The 23,898-nt window shown below is 45.8% G+C and overlaps 1 protein-coding gene and 1 long non-coding RNA gene across 3 annotated transcripts; one reads left to right on the top strand and one right to left on the bottom strand.

Moving 5' to 3' along the window:
* Positions 1 to 2,214: 2,214 nt before the first annotated feature.
* CXCR2 (C-X-C motif chemokine receptor 2) lies at positions 2,215 to 14,203 on the bottom strand. 2 transcript variants are annotated; one of them, XM_063645114.1, is made up of 4 exons: positions 14,176 to 14,203; positions 13,185 to 13,247; positions 10,185 to 10,236; positions 2,215 to 4,745 (listed from the first exon to the last, which is right to left on the bottom strand). In XM_063645114.1, the coding sequence occupies exon 4, from the start codon at positions 4,703 to 4,705 to the stop codon at positions 3,638 to 3,640; it is 1,068 nt and encodes a 355-aa protein (XP_063501184.1). In that variant the 5' UTR covers positions 4,706 to 4,745; positions 10,185 to 10,236; positions 13,185 to 13,247; positions 14,176 to 14,203; the 3' UTR covers positions 2,215 to 3,637. The 2 variants fall into 2 exon arrangements, with proteins under 2 accessions (XP_063501184.1, XP_055146565.1); XM_055290590.2 differs by lacking the exon at positions 14,176 to 14,203 and having other exon boundaries at positions 13,185 to 13,499.
* On the top strand, positions 10,469 to 21,944 carry LOC134737379 (uncharacterized). Its single transcript, XR_010122240.1, has 3 exons — positions 10,469 to 10,699; positions 14,074 to 14,436; positions 21,802 to 21,944. It is a non-coding gene; the product is annotated as an uncharacterized lncRNA (long non-coding RNA).
* Positions 21,945 to 23,898: the final 1,954 nt, after the last annotated feature.

Genomic DNA, 23,898 nt, shown 5'->3' with positions numbered 1-23,898 from the left:
TTAGTTGTGCCTGTCTCTGAATTTTGTGTTGGGCTCTGATTGCGTCTTTATTTATTTATTTATGAGATGGAGTTTCACTCTTGTTGCCCATGCTGGAGTGCAATGGCGTGATCTCAGCTCACTGCAACCTCTGCCTCCCAGGTTCAAGTGATTCTCCTGCCTCAGCCTCCCATGTAGCTGGGATTACAGGTGCCCACCACCACACCTAACTAATTTTTGTGTTTTTAGTTAGAGACTGAGTTTCACCATGTTGGCCAGGTTGGTCTCGAACTCCTGACCTCAGGTGATCTGCTCTCCTCGGCCTCCCAAAGTGCTGGGATTACAGGTGTGACCAACTGTGCCTGGCCACGATTGTGTCTTTAACTGTGCTGCCTGCCAGCTGAGAATAGGAGAACCCAGCCTGAGGCTGCTCCCACACCTGTGCCCCTGAGCCTCCGCTGGGCCTTGATGACTGAGACTCCAGCAACCCCAGCTCCAGGCACAGGTGAGTGCAGGTGCAGAAAATGTAGACTGGTCTTACCTGTGTGAGTGAAATGGTCTGAAAAGGTCATATCTACATGTAATTTTCCATCTTGTCTGTCAGGTGCTCGAACCGAAAAGCAAAAATTGGGTAAAAAACGAACTGACTAGGAATCTTATTTCAGCTCCACTACTGTCTAGCCATGAGATTTTGGCCAGGTGGCTTTGGTAAAACCTCAGTTTCCTCATTTATATATGGAAATGGGGATCTTCAGTCCTCTTTGACAGACCGAGCAGGCAGATCAGGCAGAAAGGTGCTGGACCCTGAGACCTTGGGACTCAGGCTCAGAAACATCAGAGGGAAGAAAGAAGTCAACAACTCAAAAGCAATCCCCAGAATCGCCTGTCCTAGGGATGGAGTGTTTGGTAAATTATTTGTGCCAGACTGTTCTTATGAGAGAGAGTCTGAAAGAGAGAGAGAGACAGAGAGAGACAGAGACAGAGTGAGAGAGAGAGAGAGAGGAGATAGAGATGAATAACAGAGTTCACGTAAGCGTAATTTAATCTCTGCCTCATTTTCCTAGGCCGATGGTATCCTTTTATTATTAAACCATGTTTCCTCCAGTCCTTGTTAGAGTAAAGAGCAGAGTCCTGAAACCAGAGTGAGGTGTAATTTGGCCTCCTCCCTCTGGGAGTTGTCTCAGGGAGCCACCTGGTCCATCAGCCTTGTCCAGGCAGAGCACCATTGGTTCCTCTGGCAAGTCAGGTCCTTGGTAAATACACGTTCCCCTGCATTTTCCTGCTACTGAATCAGAAGCTGTTCCGAAGACTCAGCCAGAGCAGTTGTGTCATGCTTGGTCCTGAGTTTAGCAAGTGCCCAGCCTAGAATGAGCAGGAAAGAAGGGATTGTTGTTGCTGAATGCAATAGGAAAGGCACTTTTGTGGCTTTTTAGTGGAAGTTCTTTGCCCCTCAAGCCCTCCCGCTCAAAGATGTGATCCTACCTCCCTGTTTTCTCCTAGATTTAGTTGTTAACCTGAAGGGGGTTGTTTGGGAACTGCAGACGTTCAGTTCCTCTTGCCTCCTTCTTTCCTTCTCAGGCTGCTGAGACCCAGAGCCCCTCTTGACAAAGACCCTGCAGAGACAAGCCCTAGGAATGCGAGCTCCCCCAGGGCAAGGCACTGTCTGTCTTGGTCTATGCTGTATCTCCCCACTCTCTGAAAAGTCAGCATTCCATGCTGTTGGAGGCATGATTCGAATCTTTTGTTTTCTCCTAATGACAGATTATAAACCACTTCCCCATTCTGCATTTGGGCTGTCCTGTCAAACCTGGAATGATGGGTGTGTGCTTGGGTGGGAGAGAGGGAAGAGGGTAGGGCATTCACAGTGGGTGCTGCTGGCTGAGCTGGGAGAGCTCTCTGCCTTCCTGCTACCTGATCAGGGGGATTTGGTGAACTTACTCAACCCTCTGCACCTTCTAACTCTAAGTCTCACCCGACACTCCTGACTACTGCCTCACCCAAGGACATGAGACGCCCTAGAGCATCCCAGAACACATTTCTTTCCATGATGCGTGGTCTATAGCAGGAAGCTTGGGTTGGGGGTGAGGGGATGGCAAGGCTGGGCTCCATCTCTATTCCATCCTTTTCTCTACGACGCAGCAAATAACAAAGAGATTTACTTCTTGTAAAGACTCTCACCCAAGACCTCCGCTCACCCTTGCCCCACCGCTCTGTAAAAATTTGGAAGCAGTAATATAAACACCCAAGTAAAAGCGGTTTATTAAAAAAAAGATATTGAATGAAATCACTTAACAAAAAATATAGGCAGGTGGTTCCAGCCTTGGTTCCAGCCTTGGTTTAATCAGCCTTGGTGATTAAAGTACCTTTTGGGGCTCAGGTTTTTTTTTTTAATTGATATAAAATATACATAACAAAATTGACCATTTTAACCATTTTTAAGTGTCAATTTAGTGGCATTAAGTCACATTGCTGTACAACTATCACTACTGTTTATCTTGAGAACTTTTTCAACATCCTAAACATAAACCCTGTGCCCATTAAACTGTCACTCCTCATGCTCCCCTCCCCTCAGTCCCTGGTAATCACTGTTCTGCTTTCTGTCTCTGTGAATTTTTTCACTCTCAGTACCTCATGTAAGTGGAATCATAAACTATTTATCTGTTGATGTCTGGCTTATTTCACTTAGCATAAAGTTTTCAAGCTTCATCCGTGTTGTAACATGTATGAGTACTTCATTCCTCTTTCAGGCTGAAGGATACTTCGTTATGTACATATCACATTTTGTTTAGTCATTCATTCATTGATGAATATTGTACATATCACATTTTGTTTAGCCATTCATTCATTCATTGATGAACATTTGGGTTGCTTCTGCCTTTTGGGTCTTGTGAATAATGCTGCTATGAATATTGGTGTACAAATATGGGTTCAAATCCCTGCTTTCACTTCTTGTGGATCAATTCCTAGAAGTGGAATTGCGGGATCGTGTGTTAATTCTATGTCTGATGTTTTGAGGAAAGCTGCCATACTGTCTTCTGCAGTGGTCGCACCATTTTACATTCACCCCAGCAACGCTCGAGAGTTCCAGTTTCTCCTCTACATCTTCATGGACTGAGACAGAGTCTCACTGTCGCTCAGGCTGGAGTGCAGGGGCACGATCTCAGCTCACTGCAACCTCTGCCTCCCAGGTTCAAGCTATTCTCCCGCCTCAGCCTCCCAAGTAGCTGTGATTACAGGCACTCACCACCATGCCTGGCTAATTTTTTTTTTTTTGTATTTTTAGTAGAGACAAGGTTTCACCCTGTTGGCCAGCCTGATTTTCTTTCTTCTGATACTAGCCATCCTAACGAGTATGCAGAGCTGTCTCACTGGAGTGTAGATTTTCACTTCTTAGAACACAGAGTGCCATGGGCTCAGGGGCAGGATGGACAGAACTCCAGCAAGTGACGTAGTAATTATGGCAAGGGGTGAGGCACCAGGGCAGGCTTTCTAAACCATGCAAGGGAAACTAGTAAGGACATGGCCTCCTCTGCTTCCTGTGACCACAATGGGGGCTGCACTAACACCGAGATCAAGAAGAACCAGTGGACATGAGGCTTGGAATGCGACTGTGAAGAGAAGGGAGGAACCCCACGGGGCTGCACTTAGGCAGGAGGTCTTAGAGAGTAGTGGAAGTGTGCCCTGAAGAAGAGCCAACAAAGGAAGGCCTGCTGTCTTTGGGCAGGGAGTCCTTGCTGATCAAGCCATGTATGGCTAGAATCTTGAGGAGTCCATGGCGAAACTTCTGGCCAATGAAGGCGTAGATGAGGGGGTTGAGGCAGCTGTGAAGGATGCCCAGAATATCAGTGGCATCCAGAGCCCGGTCGATGTCGTTGCGGCGCTCACAGGTCTCCTGGATCACCCTGGTCCTCATGAGGGTGTCTGCCAGCAGGACCAGGTTGTAGGGCAGCCAGCAGAGCAGGAAGATGAGGACGACAGCAAAGATGACCCGCATGGCCCGGTGCTTCTGCCCTATGTGGGCCTTAAACAGCGTATGGAGGGTGAATCCGTAGCAGAACAGCATGACTAGCAGTGGCACAATGAAGCCAAAGGTCTGGGGCAGGATCCGTAACAGCATCCGCCAGTTTGCTGTATTGTTGCCCATGTCCTCATAGCAGACTGGGCTAACATTGGGTGGGTAGATGGTCCTGCGGAAAAGTAAGACAGGCAGGGCCAGGAGAAAGGACAGACCCCAGATGCTGAGACATATGAACTTGACCAAGTAGCGCTTCTGGGTCAGTGTGCGTGTGGCATGGACAATGGCCAGGTAACGGTCCACACTGATGCAAGCCAGTAGCAGGATGCCACTATAGAAGTTGACTTCCTTCAGGAGTGAGACCACCTTGCACAGGAATGTGCCAAAAATCCAGCCATTCATCTTGGAGGCAGCCCAGATGGGCAAGGTCAGGGCAAAAAGTAGGTCGGCCAAGGCCAGGTTCAGCAAGTAGACATCAGTGATGGAGCGGCCGACCCTGCTGTATAAGATGACCAGCATCACGAGGGAGTTTCCCAGCAGGCTCAGCAGGAATACCAGGGCATAGATAATGACCACAAAATACTTGTTGGTTTCCAGGGATTCTGGTTCACATGGGGCGGCATCTAGTAGAAAAGGGGGCAGTTCAGAGCTGTAACTGTAATTACTAAAATCTTCATCTTCCATGAGATCTTCAAAGCTGTGACCCTCCATGTTAATATCTTCTATTTTTGAGGTAAACTTATATCCTGACCTATAGAAGAGAGATGAAGGTTACTGCACAATAAATTCCCCATATTCTTGCCCATCCACCCAAGAAACTGGGATAGGATTCTTTGTGTTGGCTTGAATATTACATTGAAGTAATTTTTCCCTTCAAATTTGTAAATGGTAGCTCTCAGGTTATGAGATAAATTTGGTGATAAATGGTACATTTTATGAAAGGACCATAGTTCTCTTTAATATAAGAGAGACATTCTTAGCATTTCTTTTAGCATTGCCATCACCTAAAACTGTGTAGAAAGTTCTCTTTGGATAATCCCCACAGAACCCTCAATACTACCTGGATCCTTCAGTGGCGAGCATCTTTGGCTAACAAGGCTGGGTTTAATGTTCAGAAATGTGAGATGTCACCCAGTTCTTTTCTTTTGTGTTAGAAATGGGGTCTTGTTGTGTTGCTCAGGATGGTCTTAAACTCCTGACCTCAAGTAATTCTCCTGCTTCTGTCTCCCAAAGTGCTGGGAATATAGGCATGAGCCACTGCACTCAGCCCCATTCAGTTTTTAATCAGGGGATTAAGCAGGAACTCCAAATGGGCTGTACCCTCAGAAAACATCATGGTTTGACTATAAAGCTGAGACACGAATCCCTTTGTTCAATTTTCTAAAAGTTATTTTAAAAGACGTATTCTGGAAAATGGTTTGAACAATTGTGGCATGGAGTTTTGGAAGGCTCGAGCTAGCAGAATCTTCAGTTAATTAGTAAGGCCCAGCGTTTCTCTTTTGGGTAGAAGGAGACCTGCTTTGGGAATGTGTGTGTAGTTTGGAAAAGTATATTAAAAATAATAAGCAAGCGGGCTGCCTGATTCTCCCCGTGGGTGGAAATGTAACAGGTTATTTGGGGAGCTCTGGGCAGCCATGTGCCACCATGTGGGATGAGCAGACACAGCCAGTCTCCTCCCCAATAAGAGAGAGGGGCAGCAGGAAGCAGAGAAGACAGGGGTTGCACTACCCTTGCTTGGTGGCTCCCCAGCCCTGCTGGGGACCCTTCCTGCCCTGCATGTGTGTGCCTCCATCCAGCCCTGACTGCCCTGTTCCCCTCAGATTTAGTCTAGCTCCCCGGGCTCTGCCCTTGCCACAGGGACAGCACAGATCCTGCTCTGGGGAAGCCTGGGTGTAGAGGGTGGGCTGCAGCTATTCAAAAATATTATCCCAGTGGTGGCTCACACCTGCAATCCCAGCACTTTGGGAGGCCAAGGTGGCAGGATCATTTGAGGTCAGGAATTCGAGACCAGCCTGGCTAACATGGTGAAACCCTGTCTCTACTAAAAATACAAAAATTAGCCAGGTATGGTGATGTGCGCCTGTAATCCCAGCTACTTGGGAGGCTGAGGCACAAGAATTGCTTGAACCCAGGAGGTGGAGGTTGCAGTGAGCCGAAATCACATCACTGCAGTCCAGCCTGGGCAACAGAGCGAGACTCTGCCTCAAAAAAAAAAAAAAAAAAAAAATCCCAGTTTCTCAAAGAAGAAGTCAACTAAAGTAATCTAGCTCCCTAATTAGCTTCTTTCTGAACCACAAAATAGATCACCTTCTGGCTATTGCCTTAGAGTAAGGGATGACCATCCTACCACCAACCATGTCCAAGTCCGTAACCTACTCCCAAAATGGAACCCAGTGTCAGAGAAAAACCAGGAAGTTAAAGGTCCCAGAACCCACTTCACACTCACCAGGCTGGGCACACTCAGAAAAAGATGCCCAAGAACAATGTGGGTGAGGAAGTGGAAAAGTCAGAACTCTCCCACATTGCAGGTGAGAATGTAAGCTGGTGCAGCTGCTTTGAAAAACAGTTTAGCAGTTGCTCGAAAAAGTTAAACATAGAGTTACCACATGAACCAGCAAACCCCACCCTAGGTATATACCCAAGAGAATTGAAAGCTATTGTTCATAGCAGCATTCATCATTAAGGCCAAAAAGTGGAAACAAACCAAATATCCATCAGCTGATGAATGGACAGAAAAATTGAGGAACAGTCATGAGCAACTGAAAGACTTTTTGGTCAGTGACACATCACAAATACCACAGTGGTCCCATAAGATTATAATACTGTATTTTTATTTTTAGTGTTCTTTTCCTATGTTTATATATACAAATGCCATTGTGTTATAATTACCTATAGTATTTAGTACAGTAACATGCTGAACAGGTTTGTAGCCTAGGAGCAGTACTCTTTACCATACAGCCCATGTGTGTAGTAGGCTATAACATCGTATACTCTACGATGTTCACATGACATATTTCTCAGAATGCATCTGCATTGTTAAGCAACTTATGACTGTATTATGTACAACAGAATATTATTCAGCCATGAGAAGGAATGAGGTACTGATACACAATACAACATGGATGAACCTTGAAAATGTTAGTCTAGGTGAAAAAAGACAGACATAAAAGTTTTCTTATTGTGTGATTCCATATATGTGAAATGACCAAAATAGGCAAATGGGTAAGAATTGGTAGAGACAGAAAGTAGATTGGTGGTTTCCAGGGTCAAGGGGAGCTGGGAGAGGAATGTTAATGACTATGGAGTATTTCTTTTGAGTGATAAAAGTGTTCTGGAATTAGTGGCAATGGTTGTAGAATATGCTAAAAACTTTAAATGAGTGACTTTTGTGGTATGTGACTTATGTCTTAATTTAAAAAAAAAAAGGTTAATCAAAGGGTACACAGCCTTGCAAAGCAAATGCAAATATTACAACAATAACAACAAAAGTCCCAGGGAGGATTTCTTTTTAGCAGTAAGGAAGTCTCTATTGTCATCAATCATATGTAGCAAAGAAGAAAGCTGAAGAAGATTAAGCAAAACTGGAAAAATAATGCCACTTTTCCCCCAAGAGTGATGGAATTCTTAGCCATCACCTTCCTGACAAGTTTTTAGTTTCTCTTTTAAGAGTTAGGGGCCAGATACATTGCCTTCCCAGCATGCCAAGGCAACTGACAGAGAAGATTCTATCAGTTGTAATGTACTATACCAGATTACAGCAATAAAAGTTAACATTTGGGCCAGGTGCAGTGACTCCCAGCACTTTGGGAGGCTGAGATGGGCGGATCATGAGGTCAGGAGATTGAGACCATCCTGGCTAACGCAGTGAAACCCCGTCTCTACTAAAAACACAAAAAATTAGCTGGGCGTGGTGGCGGGCGCCTGTGGTCCCAGGCGCCTGTGGTCCCAACTACTCGGGAGGCTGAGGCAGGAGAACGGTGTGAACTCGGGAAGCAAAGCTTGCAGTGAGCCGAGATGGTGCCACTGCACTCCGGCCTGGGCAACAGAGGAGACTCTGTCTCAAAAAAAAAAAAAAAAGTTAACATTGTACTTTATGTATGTCTTATGTAATTTACAAGCAATCCCTCATTTCTGGCCCTGCCTGGCCAGAAGGCTGGGGAGGCATTGAGAGGGCTGGGAATACAGCTTGCTGGACCAGTATGGTCAGCAACACCTGAAAGAAGTCACCAGCTCTGCAGTGCCATGGTTGAGAGCAAGTTTGCTCAGAGGCCCAGGGTATGTCCAATGAAGTCACGAGGTCAAGGGTGGATCACTTCTGGGAGCAGATGATTACAGATGCTCTTAAGGGAACAAATGACCCAAGAGAAGACCCATCTTTGAGAGTAGATACAGGGCATATTGGGTGCAGAGAGCTTGTGCTCTTAGAGAGCAGGGCCTTGTATGTATGAATATTGGCTGTGAGAAGCCAGGACTGGGGCTGCTGCAGAAACTGCCATGTCGGCACAGGCAGCAGTGGCAGAGCATGTTTCACAGGTAAATCCTCACTGTGGATAATCCAGTGCTCAGCTGTGCTGGGGGTGGGCTGGAGGTGTATGGGTGAGCTCATGCTCCCAGGCATTGTGGGTCAACTTCAGGTTCCAGAGGGAGAGCATGCAAGTCAGGACAGAAGGTAGAGAACTCAGCAAGGAGAACCAGGTCAGGCCAGTGACCTCCAGCTCCTAGGGTAGGGAGAGGGGTGTTTGTTGTTGGTGTTGTTTTTTAGTTTACCAATCTCTACAGAGGATGACTTGGCAGTTAGAGGGACAAACCAAGGGAAGGAGATGACATTTCTGAGGTCTGCTTTGTGCCTCACAGGTACATGATCTCCATGGCTCATTACAAATAGATACAATTAGGCCCTGTTTCTAGAAGACTGAGGCACAAGGAGGATCAGCTGACCTAACAGGGAGGCTCAGTAACCAGCCTGCGATCACAGGGTGGAGAAGTGGTGAAACCACTGTTCCAGTGAGGTGTAAAGGGCTCCACTTGTATTATTTGTAGTCTATAGCCCTTCCTCTTAAAAAAAGTCCACCTCATCTATTAAACATATTTGTAAGCTAAGTTTTTATTTTTTATTTATTTTATTTATTTTATTTTTTTGATGCAGTCTTGCTCTGTTGCCAGGCTGGAGTGCAATGTCGTGATCTCGGCTCACTGCAACATCCATCTCCCGGGTTCAAGTGATTCCCCTGCCTCAGCTTCCCAAGTAGCTGAGATTACAGGTGCCTGCCACTGCACCTGGCTAATTTTTGTATTTTAGTAGAGACGGGGTTTCACCATGTTGGTCAGGCTGGTCTCGAACTCCTGACCTCAGGTGATCCGCCTACCTCAGCCTCCCAAAGTGCTGAGATTACAGGCGTAAGCCACTGCGCCCGGCAAAGCTAAGTTCTTGAGATATCATTAAATCAACCTGTATATGGTCCACTCACATTCTTTAATGTTTTACGCATTGTTTTCTTTTGCCGTTTCTTTGGCCCAGAATGGAAGAAACAGCTCTTGCAGGGATGATAAACCAAACACCCTTGAACTGGCTGGGTCCGGCTGACCACACAGTCATATTTTCCAGGATAAAAAGGGGGCTCCCTTGACTTAGGGAAAATGCCAGTCCCTTAGTGACTCATGGTAGTTTGGAAACTCCATAGATGATGGCATGAATTCTAATTTATTACATGAAAATGCTATAGAACGAGAGACATTTACAAGATCTCAAACATCTAAGGCAATCTTTTTAACAACAAAACAGTCATTTTAGTACAGTTCCAGTATTGTTTCTCTCTATAAATATAATCCACAAATATTTGCATTTAGTGTAGGGAAGTGAAAAGTGAACAGTGTTCGGCCCATCCTCAGACCCAGTCCTAGCCCAGGCCAGGAGGGCTGGCTGAGTCTTGGCAGGCCGCCAGGCCAAGGGAAGAGCATGGGCAGCAAGTGGCCCTGAGTGGTTGGAGAGGGTTGTGAGGGAGGAGGAACAGAAGTTCTTCCTTTGGGGATGGGGAGCCCCAAAGGAAGAAAATGAAGAGGCCAAGGGGTGAGGGTGAGGGGCCCACCAAGGGTGGGGAGAGATGCTTGGGATAAATGTAGGCTTTTATCAAGAGAAAGAGAGAACAGAGACATTCTAGCTGGTGGGAAGGATGGGTGTTCCAAGACTTACCAGGATGCTGGGATTTTCACCTGTAGGACACCTCCAGAAGGGCAGTTGTGACCTATGAAAGGGAGGTGGTGGTGAGAACACAGTGGAGGAAGTGAGTGGTAGATTAGATTGCTCAATGCAATGCAGGGGTGGAGCTCCTGAGGGTGCGGGTGATTTTGATAACTTTGAATAATTAGTTCCCAGGTCAGCTCTCGGATGCATAGTCATTTCATGGACTCGTAGAGTTTATATTGGGAAGGGACCTGAGGGGTTTTCTAGCTAGTCTTTCCATTTTACAGATGGGGAAACTGAAGCCCAGACAAAGGAAATGGCTTGCCCAGGATTGCGTGGATTTCTTTCATCTTTGCTGTATCTCAGAGCCCCTGGCTCCTTCAGCTGCCTTGTCTGAGTCTCCTGGCACTCCAGCTGCCTCAGGCTTCCCCATCATACCATCGGCGGTACTATAGCTCTTCAATGTCTTTCACATGTCAAAGGGAGCAGTGCATTAAAATAACAGAGATGGACTAAAGCTTCTGGTGAGTCTGGTGGCGTTCCTCCCTGGACCTGATGCCTCTACTTCTCGGCCCCACTCCTGCCTCTCGTCTTTCCCCTCACTCCCCAACCATCTGCTCTGACCACAAGTCCATCTCTGGGTATTGATATTCTTTCTTGGTTCATACACTTGGCATTGGGTCTGAGGACCCCAACTCTGCAGCAGCTTACCACCCTTGGAGCCAAGACCCTCTAATTTGGAAAGAAAGCCTTTTGGTAAAAGGGAAGATTCCACCTGAGTCCAAATACATTTTTAAAAACAATGTTAAGTGACCCTAAGAATGTATTTTATCAATTTGCTATTGATTACAAATGAATGAATTAATCCAGGCAGAGCCATGAACACTAATTCTGCTCTCTCCCAAGTGCCCACCCCAGTGAACAACACCTCAATCCCCTCCATGACTCCTTACCCTATTTCTTGCTCCGTGCATCCTAGGGCCCAGAGGGGACTCAATGCCTGTGGCAGACGCACTTAAACTGCCTCCCTACCCCAAAGAAAGAATCTTTGAGTCCAGCTGTTTAGCAAATATTTCTTAGTCTTCATCACCTCTCTTTCCCAAGCTGGGGAAGAATGCAATACCACCTGGCCAGTTGACGCTAAAACCAGATAGAGGCTTATTATATAGGGAGAGAGGCAGATGAGACCAGAGCTAGCTGAGCAATTCTGGGCAAGTGACTTTTCCTTTCTGAGTCTCAGTTTACTCATCTGTAAAATGGGGCCAATACAGAATCCAACTCATGGGGTTGTGGTGAGGATGAAATGAGGGATTGCTTGTAAATCATGTAAAACATACATAAAGTACAATGTTAACCTTTATTGTTGTGATCATTATTACTGGAATAATTTATTCACTGATAACATGCTGCCTCTCTCACTACATCCCCAATCAAGGGAAAGCAGTGGGCAGTGGGTCTGCTTTCAAGGCTGACTTTGATGACATCTAATTTGCTTTGACCTGGATATTAATTGTCATATTAGCTATAATGTTGAGTGTCTACCAGGTTCTAGCTTCTGGGCAAAGTGCTTTCCAGAATTTATATCAATTAATCCTCAGGACAACCTCATAAAGCGGGCACTTTCGGATGAGGAAATGAAGACTCTGAGAGGTTAAGCAACTTACCTAGAGTGACATAGCTGAACCAGGTTTTCAGTTTTAAAAACTTCTAAAAATCTGCTCTCAAATCCTATCTCCTGTTCACTGTAAGAAGGAGCAGAATCCCAGCCTAAAGTTTCTGAGCTCTATTAGGTATCTCCCTGTGTCCCAGAAAGCCAGATACAAAGGATGTAGAGGGGAGCCCAGATTTGACATTTCCCAGTCAGCCTCCTTCTTCATGCTCCTTAGGTCAATTTCATTTCCATGGAGGTCACTGTGGTTATATGTAGGGTGGAGTGAATTAAAAAACTGGCTTCTGGTGTGGTGGCTCATGCCTGTAATCCCAGCACTTTGGGAGGCTGAGGTGAGTGGATCACTCGAGGCCAGGAGTTAGAGACCAGCCTGGAAAACATGGTGAAACCCCGCCTCTACTAAAAATGCAAAAATTAGCCAGGCGTGGTAGTGCACACCTGTAATCCTAGCTACTCCAGAGGCTGAGGCATAAGAATTGCTTGAACTCAGGAGGCAGAGGTTGCAGTGAGCTGAGATTGTGCCATTGCATTCCAGCCTGGGCGACAGAGCAAAACCCTGTCTCAAACAAAAACAAAACAAAAGCCTGGCTTCTAATCCTGCTTGGAGAGGTCATTCTTTCTGGGCCTTGGTGTGTGCCTTTGGAAAATGGGAGCTTCTTTTAATTCTATTCTGTCCAGCATGGTAGCTACTAGCCATGTGTAGCTATTTAAATTAAAATTAATTAAAATAAAAGCCAGGCAAGGTGGCCCATGCCTGTAATCCAAGCACCTTGGGAGGCCGAGGTGGGCAGATCGCTTGAGCCCAGGAGTTTGAGACCAGCCTGGGCAACATGGCGAAACCCTGTCTTTACAAAAACAAAAACAAAACAAAACAAAAAACAACAAAAAATTAGCTGAGTGTAGCAGCACATGCCAGTAGCTGCAGCTACTTGGGAGGCTGAGGTGGGAGAATCACCTGAGACCTGTAGGTCGAGGTTGCAATGAGCCAAGATCATGCCACAGCACTCCAGCCTGGGCATTGGAGTAAGACCCTGTCTCAAAAAAGAAAAAATAAAATAAAATAAAAATTGAGATCCTCAGTCACACTAGTCACATTTCAAGTGCTCCATAGCCACGTGTGACTAGTGGCTACCATATTGGGCAGGGCAGATCTAGGACATTTCTATTATTGCAGAAAATCTTTTGTGCAGCACTGTCTAGGTGAAGACTCAGTTGTCTTTAGCTCTAAGGTTCCACACTTCATCACCCCAGTTCTCAGGGGCCTCAGAGGAGGCTGAAGTTTCCAGATCTCTTCCATTAGAAATATGTCCCCAGCATCTCAGACTGAACAAGTCACCTACCTGCAGTTATTGGAGTGGCCACCGATGTCTTCACTGTGCCTCAAGGTTGGGTGGTAGTCAGAGCTGTCAGACAGGAAAAAAAAAATGAAACAGCCTTGACGATGAAACTTCTGACCTGGGTTGCAAGGGGGAAATCCAGGATGCCCTCCTGGGAAGGTATTCCCACAGAGGAACAATGAGGTCTGTCCTGGGACTTTGGCCCAGGACAGGTGCCGCGTAGTGATTCTGGGATGAGTGCTGGGGATTTTCACATCTTCCTGTCTGATGGCTTCTGGAGGAGCCTACCAGTCTGAAGGTGGAGATTTGTCTACCCACCTTCTGTCTCTGAATGTTTTGAACCTGCACTTCCTTTTTTAACAAGGAAGATGCAGGCATCCCAGCCCCCGCCAACGGACTTGTCTGAACTCGCACGCAGTTTCTTCCTTCTTTCCAGGTCAGAGTGAGAAACGTCCCTCCTTCTGTTTCTGTTGAATCCCCGCACCTGACTGTGGGACCCACTGCCTCTCTGGTCCTTGAGGATCCTGCTTTCTCTCCCCTCTGTCCTGGCTCTTTCCCTTCTACCACACCTTACTTATGGCTTTATCATGCTCCCTCTGTCCTAGCACCCTTCAGCTACCACAGCTGCTCTCTCCACTTCCTCACCTCCCCTCCGCTGCTCAACAAAGACACTGCAACTGGCTTCCTTCCTACTGCTCCACTGAAATAACTTTCGCCAAGGTTCCCAATGACCTCTGGGTTACTAAACCCAGCAAATCCATTAAAAAAAAAACAACCAAATTGCTTGTTTTCCCCTCAAGACAACAGATTGGGGGCAGCGTTAGCATGCCTCTCCCACTTGGAAGGACAGAATAGCGTGTAGAGATTCACACTATAAATTTTTTTTCTCCAGGAACGAATGCAGGAACTGAACAGGAAAACTGAAAGAATCCACAGAAGTTTTGAAAGAAGTGGCAGGCTGCAGCCTACTCTGTGAGACAGGCAAAAAACTCACCTCTAGGCAGAATAGCACTGCACCCAGGAAGGAGAAAACGGCTGCATATTCTCAGCTATCACTACTGCTTACAACACCCTGGCTAACCAGAAGTCCTGTGTCTGTCCACGTGATAAGTTCACTATAATTATAACCAGCATTTGAGAAAGTCAGCACGTTAAGCCTATCTACAACCAAGGAATCTTGCAGAGTTTACATCACTCCCCTCCCACTTCTGTCAGAGATGGTGCTGGTATTCACTGCTGTGAGTCTTGAAGACAGGTAACATCACTGGATCCCTTGCAGACATTCCCCAGCACCAGCCCAGAGTCTGGTAGGCCCACTGGGTGGCTACACTCAGAAGAGCACTGTAGTCTGGCTCTCAGGAAGTCCCATTCCTAGACGAAGGGGAAGAACATCACATCAAGGGAATACCCTGTGGAACAAAAGAATCTGAACGGCAGGCCTTGAGTCCCAGATCTTTTCACTGGTGGGAAGTTTCCTATTGCAGAGACAATTGCCATGCTGGGCAGAGTGGGGAAACTTTGCACCTCTACCCAACAGGCAGACAGCCTCTGGTATTGAGAAGGGTCTTAGAGAAGGGATCCTTGTTCCCCCCGGTACGCCACTGCAGACAGAGCTGGGGCTTCTCCCAAAGGAATGCAGCATTGATGCACCTATAGACAGCCTTCCTGGAACAAATCAGGGAGATTGCATCCCCACGGGAGGAGCACTCCACAGATTCAGGCTTGCATGACAGGCAGTCACAGTTCCTCTCTACTTGGAACATCAACATTTCTACAGATGAAAATAACTGCCTGTCTGATCTGAATAGCCAGAACACTGGGACAGGAGTGAAGCTGGGAGATGGATAGCTTTCCAGCTGGCTTGGTGGGGGACCTGAGGTAGCTCCTACCCTTCACCCCGACAAGACCTCAGCACATCTAATTGAGAGCTTCCCCAGCCACTCTCATCAAGGCTGGGATCTCTGCCCACTGTTGGGTATTACATCTACCCACCTGCTTTAGCTACAACTGGTGCCTACCCCGGGATACTTCCCCTACTGGTCCAAAGCCTGAATCATCAACTCAGTAAATAAAATACTAGGGAAAAATTAAATAAATAAATAAAAGTACAGCCTGAGAGAATGAGGTAAGCTTAAAGAGATTCCTGCCATTCCAACCCCATAGGAGACAGTAAACCTTCCCACACACCAAGTACATAACTGCTACAACCAGGATCTGGGAAAGCCAGCACACAAGGACTCTCTCTAACTAAGGAACTCATACAGAGTCTTCACTCCTGAAACCCAAAAGTCTTCACCCCTAAAAACCAAGGATCAAATTAGGCTAAAATAAACTATAAACATTAAAGTTAGATCCTTAAGAGGGAAGAAAAAGAAATAAAAAAAACATAGTCTCTGGGCGTGGTGGCTCACACCTTTAATCCCAGCATTTTGGGAAGCTGAGGCTGGCAGATCACCTAAGGTCAGGAGGTCAAGACCAGACTGACCAACATGGAGAAATCCTGTCTCTATTAAAAATACAAAATTAGCCAGGTGTGGTGGTGCATGCCTGTAATCCCAGCTACTTGGGAGGCTGATACAGGAGAATCACTCGAACCCTGGAGGTGGAGGTCGCAGTGAGCCGAGATCGCACATTGCACTCCAGCCTGGGCAACAAGAGCGAAACTCCGTCTCAAAAAAAAAAAAAAAAAGTAAAATCGAAAATAAATTCAAGAATAACTTGAAGAAATAGTCTACTCAAATGAGAAGGAACCAGAAAAGTAATTCTGGCAATATGACAAAACAGGGTTCTGTAACACCCCTAAAAGATCCCACTAACTTTGCAGCAATAAATCCAGACCAAGATGAAATTTTTGAAATACCAGATAAAGAATTCAAAAGGTGATTATTATTATTATTATTATTATTATTATTATTTTGAGACAGATTTTCACTCTTGTTGCTCAGGCTAGAGTGCAATGGTGTGATCTCGGCTCACTGCAACCCCTGCCTCCCAGGTTCAAGTGATTCTCCTGCCTCAGCCTCCTAAATAGCTGGGATTACAGGCGTGTGACACCATGCCTGGCTAATTTTTGTATTTTTAGTAGAGATGGGGTTTCACCATGTTGACCAGGCTGGTCTCGAACTCCTGGCCTGAAGTGATCTGCCTGCCTTGGCCTCCCACAATGCTGGGATTGCAGGTGTGGACCACTGTGCCCATCCCAGAAGGTTGATCATTAAGCTACTTAAGGAGATACCAGAGAAAAGTAAAAACCAACATAAAGAAATTAAAAAAAACCAGTTCAGGATATGAATGAAAAAATTTCTGGAGGGTATATATCATAAAGAAAGACTAATCAAAACTTCTGGAAATGAAAGTATACTTAGGGAATACAAAATGTGGTGGAAAGTTTCAACAATAGACAAGAAAAAGTAGAAGAAAAAATTTCAGAGCTCAAAGACAAGGCATTTGAATTAACACAATCAGACAAAGATAAAAAAAAAGACCAAAAGAAATGAACAAAGTCCCCAAGAAATATAACATTATGTAAAACAGACAAACTTGAGAACAGTTGGTATTCCTGAGGGAGAAGATAAGTCTAAAGGTTTGAAAAACATATTTGACAGAATAATTGAGGAAAACTTCCCTGACCTTGCTAGAGATCTAGGTACCCCAATATAAGAAGCTCAAAGAACTTCTGGGAAATTCATTACAAAAAGATTATCACCTAGCCACATAGTCATTAGGTTATCTAAAGTCAACAAGAAGGAAAGAATTTTAAGAACTGTGTGACAAAAACATCAGGTAACCCATAAAGGAAAACCTATCAGACCAACAGCAGATTTCTCACAGAAACCTTGCAAGCCAGAAGGGATTGGGGTCCTATCTTTAGCTTCCTTAAACAAAATAATTGTCAGCCAAGAATTTTGTATCCAGCAAAACTAAGCTTCATAAATGAAGGAGAGATAAAGTCTTTTTTCAGACAAACAAATGCTGAGAGAAATTGCCACTACTAAACCAGCATTATCAGAAATGCTAAAAAGAGTTTTAAATATTTAAACAAAAGCTTTATGTGCACAAAAATAGAACTTCCTTAAAGCATAAATCTCACAGGGCCTATAAAACAATAACACAGTGAAAAAAACAAAGTATCTAGGTAACAACTAATATGATGAATAGAACACCAACTCACATTCAGAGGTGAAGCCAGCTGGACTTTTGGGTTGGGTGGGGACTTGGAGAACTTTTCTGTCTAACTAAAGGATTGTAAACACAGCAGTCAGTGCTCTGTGTCTAGCTAAAGGTTTGTAAATGCACCAATCAGCACTGTGTAAAAACGCACCAATCAACGCTCTGTGTCTAGCTAAAGGTTTGTAAACACACCAATCAGCACTCTGTAAAAATGGACCAATCAGCACTCTGTAAAATGGACTAATCAGCAGGACATGGGTAGGGCCAAATAAGGAAAAAAAAACTGTCCACCTGAGCCAGCAGCGGCAACCCGCTTGGGTCCCTTTCCATGCTGTGGAAGCTTTGTTTTCTTGCTCTTCACAATAAATCTTGCTGCTTCTCACTCTTTGGGTCTGCACTACCTTTATGAGCTGTAACACTCACTGAGAAGGTCTGTGGCTTCACTCCTGAAGTCAGCGAGCCCATGAACCCACCAGGAGTAACAAACAACTCTGTATGCACCACCTTTAAGAGCTGTAACACTCACTGTGAAGGCCTGTGGCTTCACTCCTGAAGTCAGTAAGACCACAAACCCACCAGAAGGAAGAAACTCTGGACACATCTGAACATCTGAAGGAACAAACTCCAGACACACCATCTTTAAGAACTATAACACTCACTGCGAGGGTCCGTGGCTTCATTCTTGAAGTCAGTGAGACCAAGAACCCACTGGAAGAACCAATTCTGGACACATTTTGGTGACCATGAAGGGACTATTGCCTCTCGCCAAGTGGTGAGTACCATCGGACCCCTTTCACTTGGTATTCTGTCCTATTTTTCCTTAGAATTCGACCGGGCACCTGTCGGCCAGTTAAAAGCGACTAGTGTGGCCACTGGACTAAAGACACAGGTGTCAGGCTTTCTTGGAAAGGGCTGTCTAACAATCCCCGACTCTTTGGAGTTGGGAGTGTTGGTTTGCCTGGAACCAGCTTCTGCTTTTCCTGTAATACTGGGCTGGGGGTCCCAACAACAAGTTGGTTGAACCTGTGGCCATGAGCGGAGCTCTCAAATTCATGTCGCCCAAGTGAGACTCGCCCATCTATCCTATCTATCCTGACCGTTGCCTCCTGGGTCCTAATGCCTGTCAGAGAAACTTCCTCTTGCCTCTCTTCTCCAAGGCTAGTCCCGCTTTGAAAAACCACTCCCTTTCTCTGGTGCTTTTCTAGTTTCTCTTGTAAGAATGATTTCTAGTATAAACTTCAGGACTCTGTTACCTTCTTTAGGCACGCTGGCTCACCAATCAGAAAGACATAATTTTTGCCCAAAGCCCCATCATAGGGGGGACTATCTGGAATTTTAGGATCCCTCCTCAGACAAGCAGGCCTAACAAAAGCTATTCCTGAAGCTAGGATATGGGGAGCCTCAGAAATTGTATCCTTCCTATTCATATAAATGAGGACAAAAGGCATCACTCTTCCAACTCTGGAGATCCCTTCCCTCCCTCAGGGTATGGCCCTCCACTTCATTTTGGGAGCATAACATCTTTATAGGACACAGGTAAGGTCCCAATACTGACAGGAGAATGCTTAGGACTCTAACAGGTTTTCGAGAATGCATCAGTAAGGGCCACTAAATCCGATTTTTCTTGGTCCTCTTTGTGGTCTAGGAGGACAGGCAAGGGTGCAGGTTTTTGAGACTGCATCAGTAAGGGTCACTAAATCTGACCTTTCTCAGTCCTCCTTGTGATCTAGGAGGAAAACTAGTGTTTCTGCTACTGCGTTGGTGAGTGCAACTATTCCGATCAGCAGGGTCCAGGGACTGTTGTGGGTTCTTGGGCAAGAGGTGTTTCTGCTGCTGCATCAGTGAGTGCAACTATTCCAATCAGCAGGGTCCAGGGACTGTTGCCCAGTTAGCAGAACTAGTGGCACTTACCTGAGCATTAGAATAGGGAAAGGGAAAAAGAATAAATGTATATACAGATAGCAAGTGTGCTTATCTAATCCTACATGCCCATGTTGCAATATGGAAAGAAAGGGAGTTCCTAACCTCTGGTGGAACCCCCACTAAATACCACAAGGAAATTGTGGAGTTATTGCGTGCTGTGCAAAACTCAAGGAGGTGGCAGTCTTACACTGCCAAAGCCATCAGAAAGGTGAAGGAGAAAAGGCAGAAGGAAACCACTGGACAGATGCTGAGGCCAAAATTGCTGCCAGGTGGAACCTCCCATTAGAAATACCTATGGAAGGACACTTGATATGGAACAACCCCCTCTGAGAGATTAAGCCCCACTATTCCCAGACTGAAACAGAATGGGGACTTTCACGGGGGCGTATTTTTCTCACCTCGGGGTGGTTAATGACAGAAGAAGGAAAAGTACTTATACCCGAAGCCAGCCAGTAGAAAATACTTAAAACCCTCCACCAAACTTTTCATATGGGTATTGAAAACACTCATTAAATGGCCAAATCCCTATTTACAAGGCCAAATCTCCTCCAGACCACCTGACAGGTAGTCAAAGCATGTGAGGTGTGCTAAAGGAATAATCCCTTGGTCCATCATAAGTCCCCTTTGGGGGAACAAAGAATAGGTCACTATCCTGGAGAGGACTGGCAGTTAGACTTCACCCATATGCCTAAGTTAAAGGGATTTCAATACTTGTTGGTCTGTGTTGATATCTTTACAAATTGGATAGAAGCTTTCCCCCTGCAAGACAGAGAAGGCTCAGGAAGTGCTTAAAGTCTTAATTCATGAAATAATTCCTAGATTTGGGCTTCCCCAAAGCTTACAGAGTGACAATGGTCCAGCTTTTAAAGCCATGATAACCCAGGGAATTTCCAGGGTGCTAGGGATACAATGTCACCTTCACTGTGCTGGAGGCCACAATCCTCAGGGAAAGTTGAGAAGGCAAATGAAACACTCAAGAGGCACTAGAGGAAACGAACACAAGAAACTCATCTCCCATGGCCTACTCTTTTGCCCATGGCCTTGCTGAAAATCCGAAATTCTCCTCACAAAATGGGGCTCAGTTCATATGAAATGCTGTATGGATGACCTTTTCTCACAAATGACCTCCTACTTGGTCAGGAAATGGCCAACTTGGTCAAAGATATAACTTCTTTGGCAACATATTAACAAAACCTTAAAAACCTACCTGAAGGATGTCACAGAGAAAAGGGAACAGAGTGGTTTCAACCAGGAGATCTAGTGTTGGTCAAATATCTCCCCTCTACCTCCCCATCTATGGACTCTTTGTGGGAAGGACCATACTTGGTAATCCTCTGTACCCCCACTACAGTTAAGGTGGCAGGAGTGAAATCTTGGATTCACCACACCCGAGTTAAATTTTGGATATCCTCTGAGGAACCTGCAGGACCATCAGCTCAGGAGTCCCAACATAGGCCAGACCAGCCTCAATACACCTGCGAACCATTGGAGGACTTGCATCTTCTATTTTGGAAGGAAACATCCCAGACTAAAAATGCTCCTACCACTGATCCTGAAGAAAAACCCCTTCCTCCTTAAAAAAGATAAATGAAAAGCTACATAATTTTTAACACCTCTCCTTGCCCCTTTAATGGAATCCTTTTACTATTTCATCATATTATTAAGCAGCATACTAACCATACTCTTTGTGATAGGACTGTATACTGTAGCTCCTGCTGGGACAAAAATAAAATAGAACACAGGGAGCCGCTCAGTTTGCTCTCAACACCCCTTTCCAGCTACTCACTGGAGCTACCCTGGCAAGTACTCTAGAAGTATGAAAAAATGAAAACAACAAACTCACACACCTTTTTAACATACACAACCAGTTGTGTCTACCCAGCCAAGGTATATTCTTCTTATGTGGAATGTTGACCTATATCTGCCTCCCCACTAACTGGACAGGCATCTGCATCTTAGTCTTTCTAAGTCCCAACATTAACATTGCCCCAGGAAATCAGACACTATCAGTACCCCTCAAAACTCAAGTCCATCAGTGCAAAGCCATACAACTAATACAACTTAACCCTGCTTATAGGGTTAGGAATGGCTACTGCTACAGGAATCAGAATAGCCTGTTTATCTACTTCATTATCCTACTACCACACACTCTCAAAGAATTTCTTAGTTTACAAGAAATAACAAAATCTATCCTTACTCTACAATCCCAAATAGACTCTTTGGCAACAGTGACTCTCCAAAACTGCTGAGGCCTAGACCTCCTCACTGCTGAGAAAGGAGGACTCTGCACCTTCTTAGGGGAAGAGTGTTGTTTTTACACTAGCCAGTCAGGGATAGTATGAGATGCTGCTCGGCATTTACAGGAAAAGTCTTCTGAAATCAGACAATGCCTTTCAAACTCTTATACCAACCTCTAGAGTTGGGCAACATGGCTTCTCCCGTTTCTAGGTCTGGTGACAGCCATCTTGTTATTACTCGCCTTCAGGCCCTGTATTTTTAACCTCCTTGTCAAATTTCTTTCCTTTAGGATCGAAGCCATCAAGCTACAGATGGTCTTACAAGTGGAACCCCAAATGAGCTCAACTAACAACTTCTACTGAGGACTGCTGGACCAACCTGCTGGCCCTTTCACTGGCCTAAAGAGTTCCCCTCTGGAGGACACTACAACTGCAGGGCCCTTTCTTCTCCCCTATCCAGCAGGAAGTAGCTAGAGTGGTCATCACCCAATTCCCAGCAGCATTTGGGTTGTCCTGTTTAGAGGGGGGATTGAGAGCCGAAGCCAGCTGGGCTTTTGGGTTGGGTGGGGACTTGGAGAACTTTTCCGTCTAGCTAAAGGATTATAAACACACCAAACAGCAGTCTGTGTCTAGCTAAAGGTCTGTAAATGCACCAATCAGCACTCTGTAAAAACGCACCAATCAGTGCTCTTTGTCTAGCTAAAGGTTTGTAAATGCACCAATCAGCACTCTGTAAAAATGCAGCAATCAGCACTCTGTAAAAATGCACCAATCAGCTCTCTGTAAAATGGACCAATCAGCACTCTGTAAAATGGATCAATCAGTGCTCTGTAAAATGGACCAGTCAGCAGGATGTGGGTGGGGCCAAACAAGGAAATAAAAGCTGACCACCTGAGCCAGCAGTGACAACCCACTCGGGTCCCTTTCCACCCTGTGGAAGCTTTGTTCTTTCACTCTTCACAGTAAATCTTGCTGCTTCTCCCTTTTTGGGTATGCACTACCTTTATGAGCTGTAACACTCACTGTGAAGGTCTGCGACTTCACTCCTGAAGTCAGCAAGACCATGAACCCACTGGGAGGAATAAACAACTCCAGACATGCCACCTTTAAGAGCTGTAACACTTGGGGGGAGGTTCCAAGATGGCTGAGTAGGAACAGCTCCAGTCTGCAGCTCCCAGTGTGAGCAACACGGAAGATGGGTGATTTCTGCATTTCCAACTGAGGTACCGGCTTCATCTCACTGGGGCTTGTCAGACAGTGGGTGCAGCCCATGGAGCAGGGCGGGACATTGCCTCACTCAGGAAGTGGAATGGGTCAGGGAATTCCCTTTTCTAGCAAAGGGAAGCCATGACAGATGGTACCTGGAAAATCGGGACACTCCCACCCTAATACTGAGGTTTTCCAATGGCCTTAGCAAATGGCACACCAGGAGATTATATCCCGTGCCTGGCTTGAAGGACCCCACGCCCATGGAGCCTCACTCGCTGCTAGCACAGCAGTCTGAGATTGAACTGCAAGGCAGCAGCGAGGCTGGGGGAGGGATGTCCGCTATTGCTGAGGCTTGAGTAGGTAAACAAAGCAGCTGGGAAGCTCGAACTTGGTGGAGCCCACTGCAGCTCAAGGAGGCCTGCTTGCCTCTGTAGACTCCACCTTTGGGGGCAGGGCACAGCTGAACAAAAGGCAGCAGAAACTTCTGCAGACTTAAACATCCCTGTCTGACAGCTTTGAAGAGAGTAGTGCTTCTCCCAGCATGGGGTTTGAGATTGAGAATGGACAGACTACCTCCTCAAGTGGGTCCCTGACCCCCAAGTAGCCTAACTGGGAGACACCTCCCAGTAGGGGCCGATTGACACCTCATACAGCCAGGTGCCCCTCTGAGACAAAGCTTTGAGAAGAAGGATCAGACAGCAACATTTGCCGTTCTGCAATATTTGCTGTTCTGCACCTTCCACTGGTGATACCCAGGCAAACAGGGTCTGGAGTGGACCTTCAGCAAACTCCAACAGACCTGCAGCTGAGGGTCCTGACTATTAGAAGGAAAACTAACAAACAGAAAGGACATCCACACCAAAACCCCATCTGTACATCACCATCATCAAAGACGAAAGGTAGATAAAAACCACAAAGATGGGGAGAAACCAGAGCAGAAAAGCTGAAAATTCTAAAAATGAGAGCGCCTCTTCTCCTCCAAAGGAACGCAGCTCCTTGCCAGCAACGGAACAAAGCTGGATGGAGAATGACTTTGACGAGTTGAGAGAAGAAGGCTTCAGACAATTGGTAATAACAAATTTCTCTGAGCTAAAGGAGGATGTTGGAACCCCTCACAAAGAAGCTAAAAACCTTGAAAAAAGATGAGATGAATGGCTAACTAGAATAAACAGTGTAGA

Source organism: Symphalangus syndactylus, chromosome 8, assembly GCF_028878055.3.
Source record: "Symphalangus syndactylus isolate Jambi chromosome 8, NHGRI_mSymSyn1-v2.1_pri, whole genome shotgun sequence".
Taxonomy (NCBI): Eukaryota; Metazoa; Chordata; class Mammalia; order Primates; family Hylobatidae; genus Symphalangus; species Symphalangus syndactylus.
The sequence above is the reverse complement of the archived record's forward strand: the minus strand, read 5'-3'. Positions and strand labels throughout refer to the sequence as shown.

What these genes read in the sequence shown, in the direction of transcription:
- CXCR2 (XM_063645114.1), bottom strand. Translation starts at nt 4,705, where the DNA reads ATGGAGGGTCACAGCTTTGAAGATCTCATGGAAGATGAAGATTTTAGT.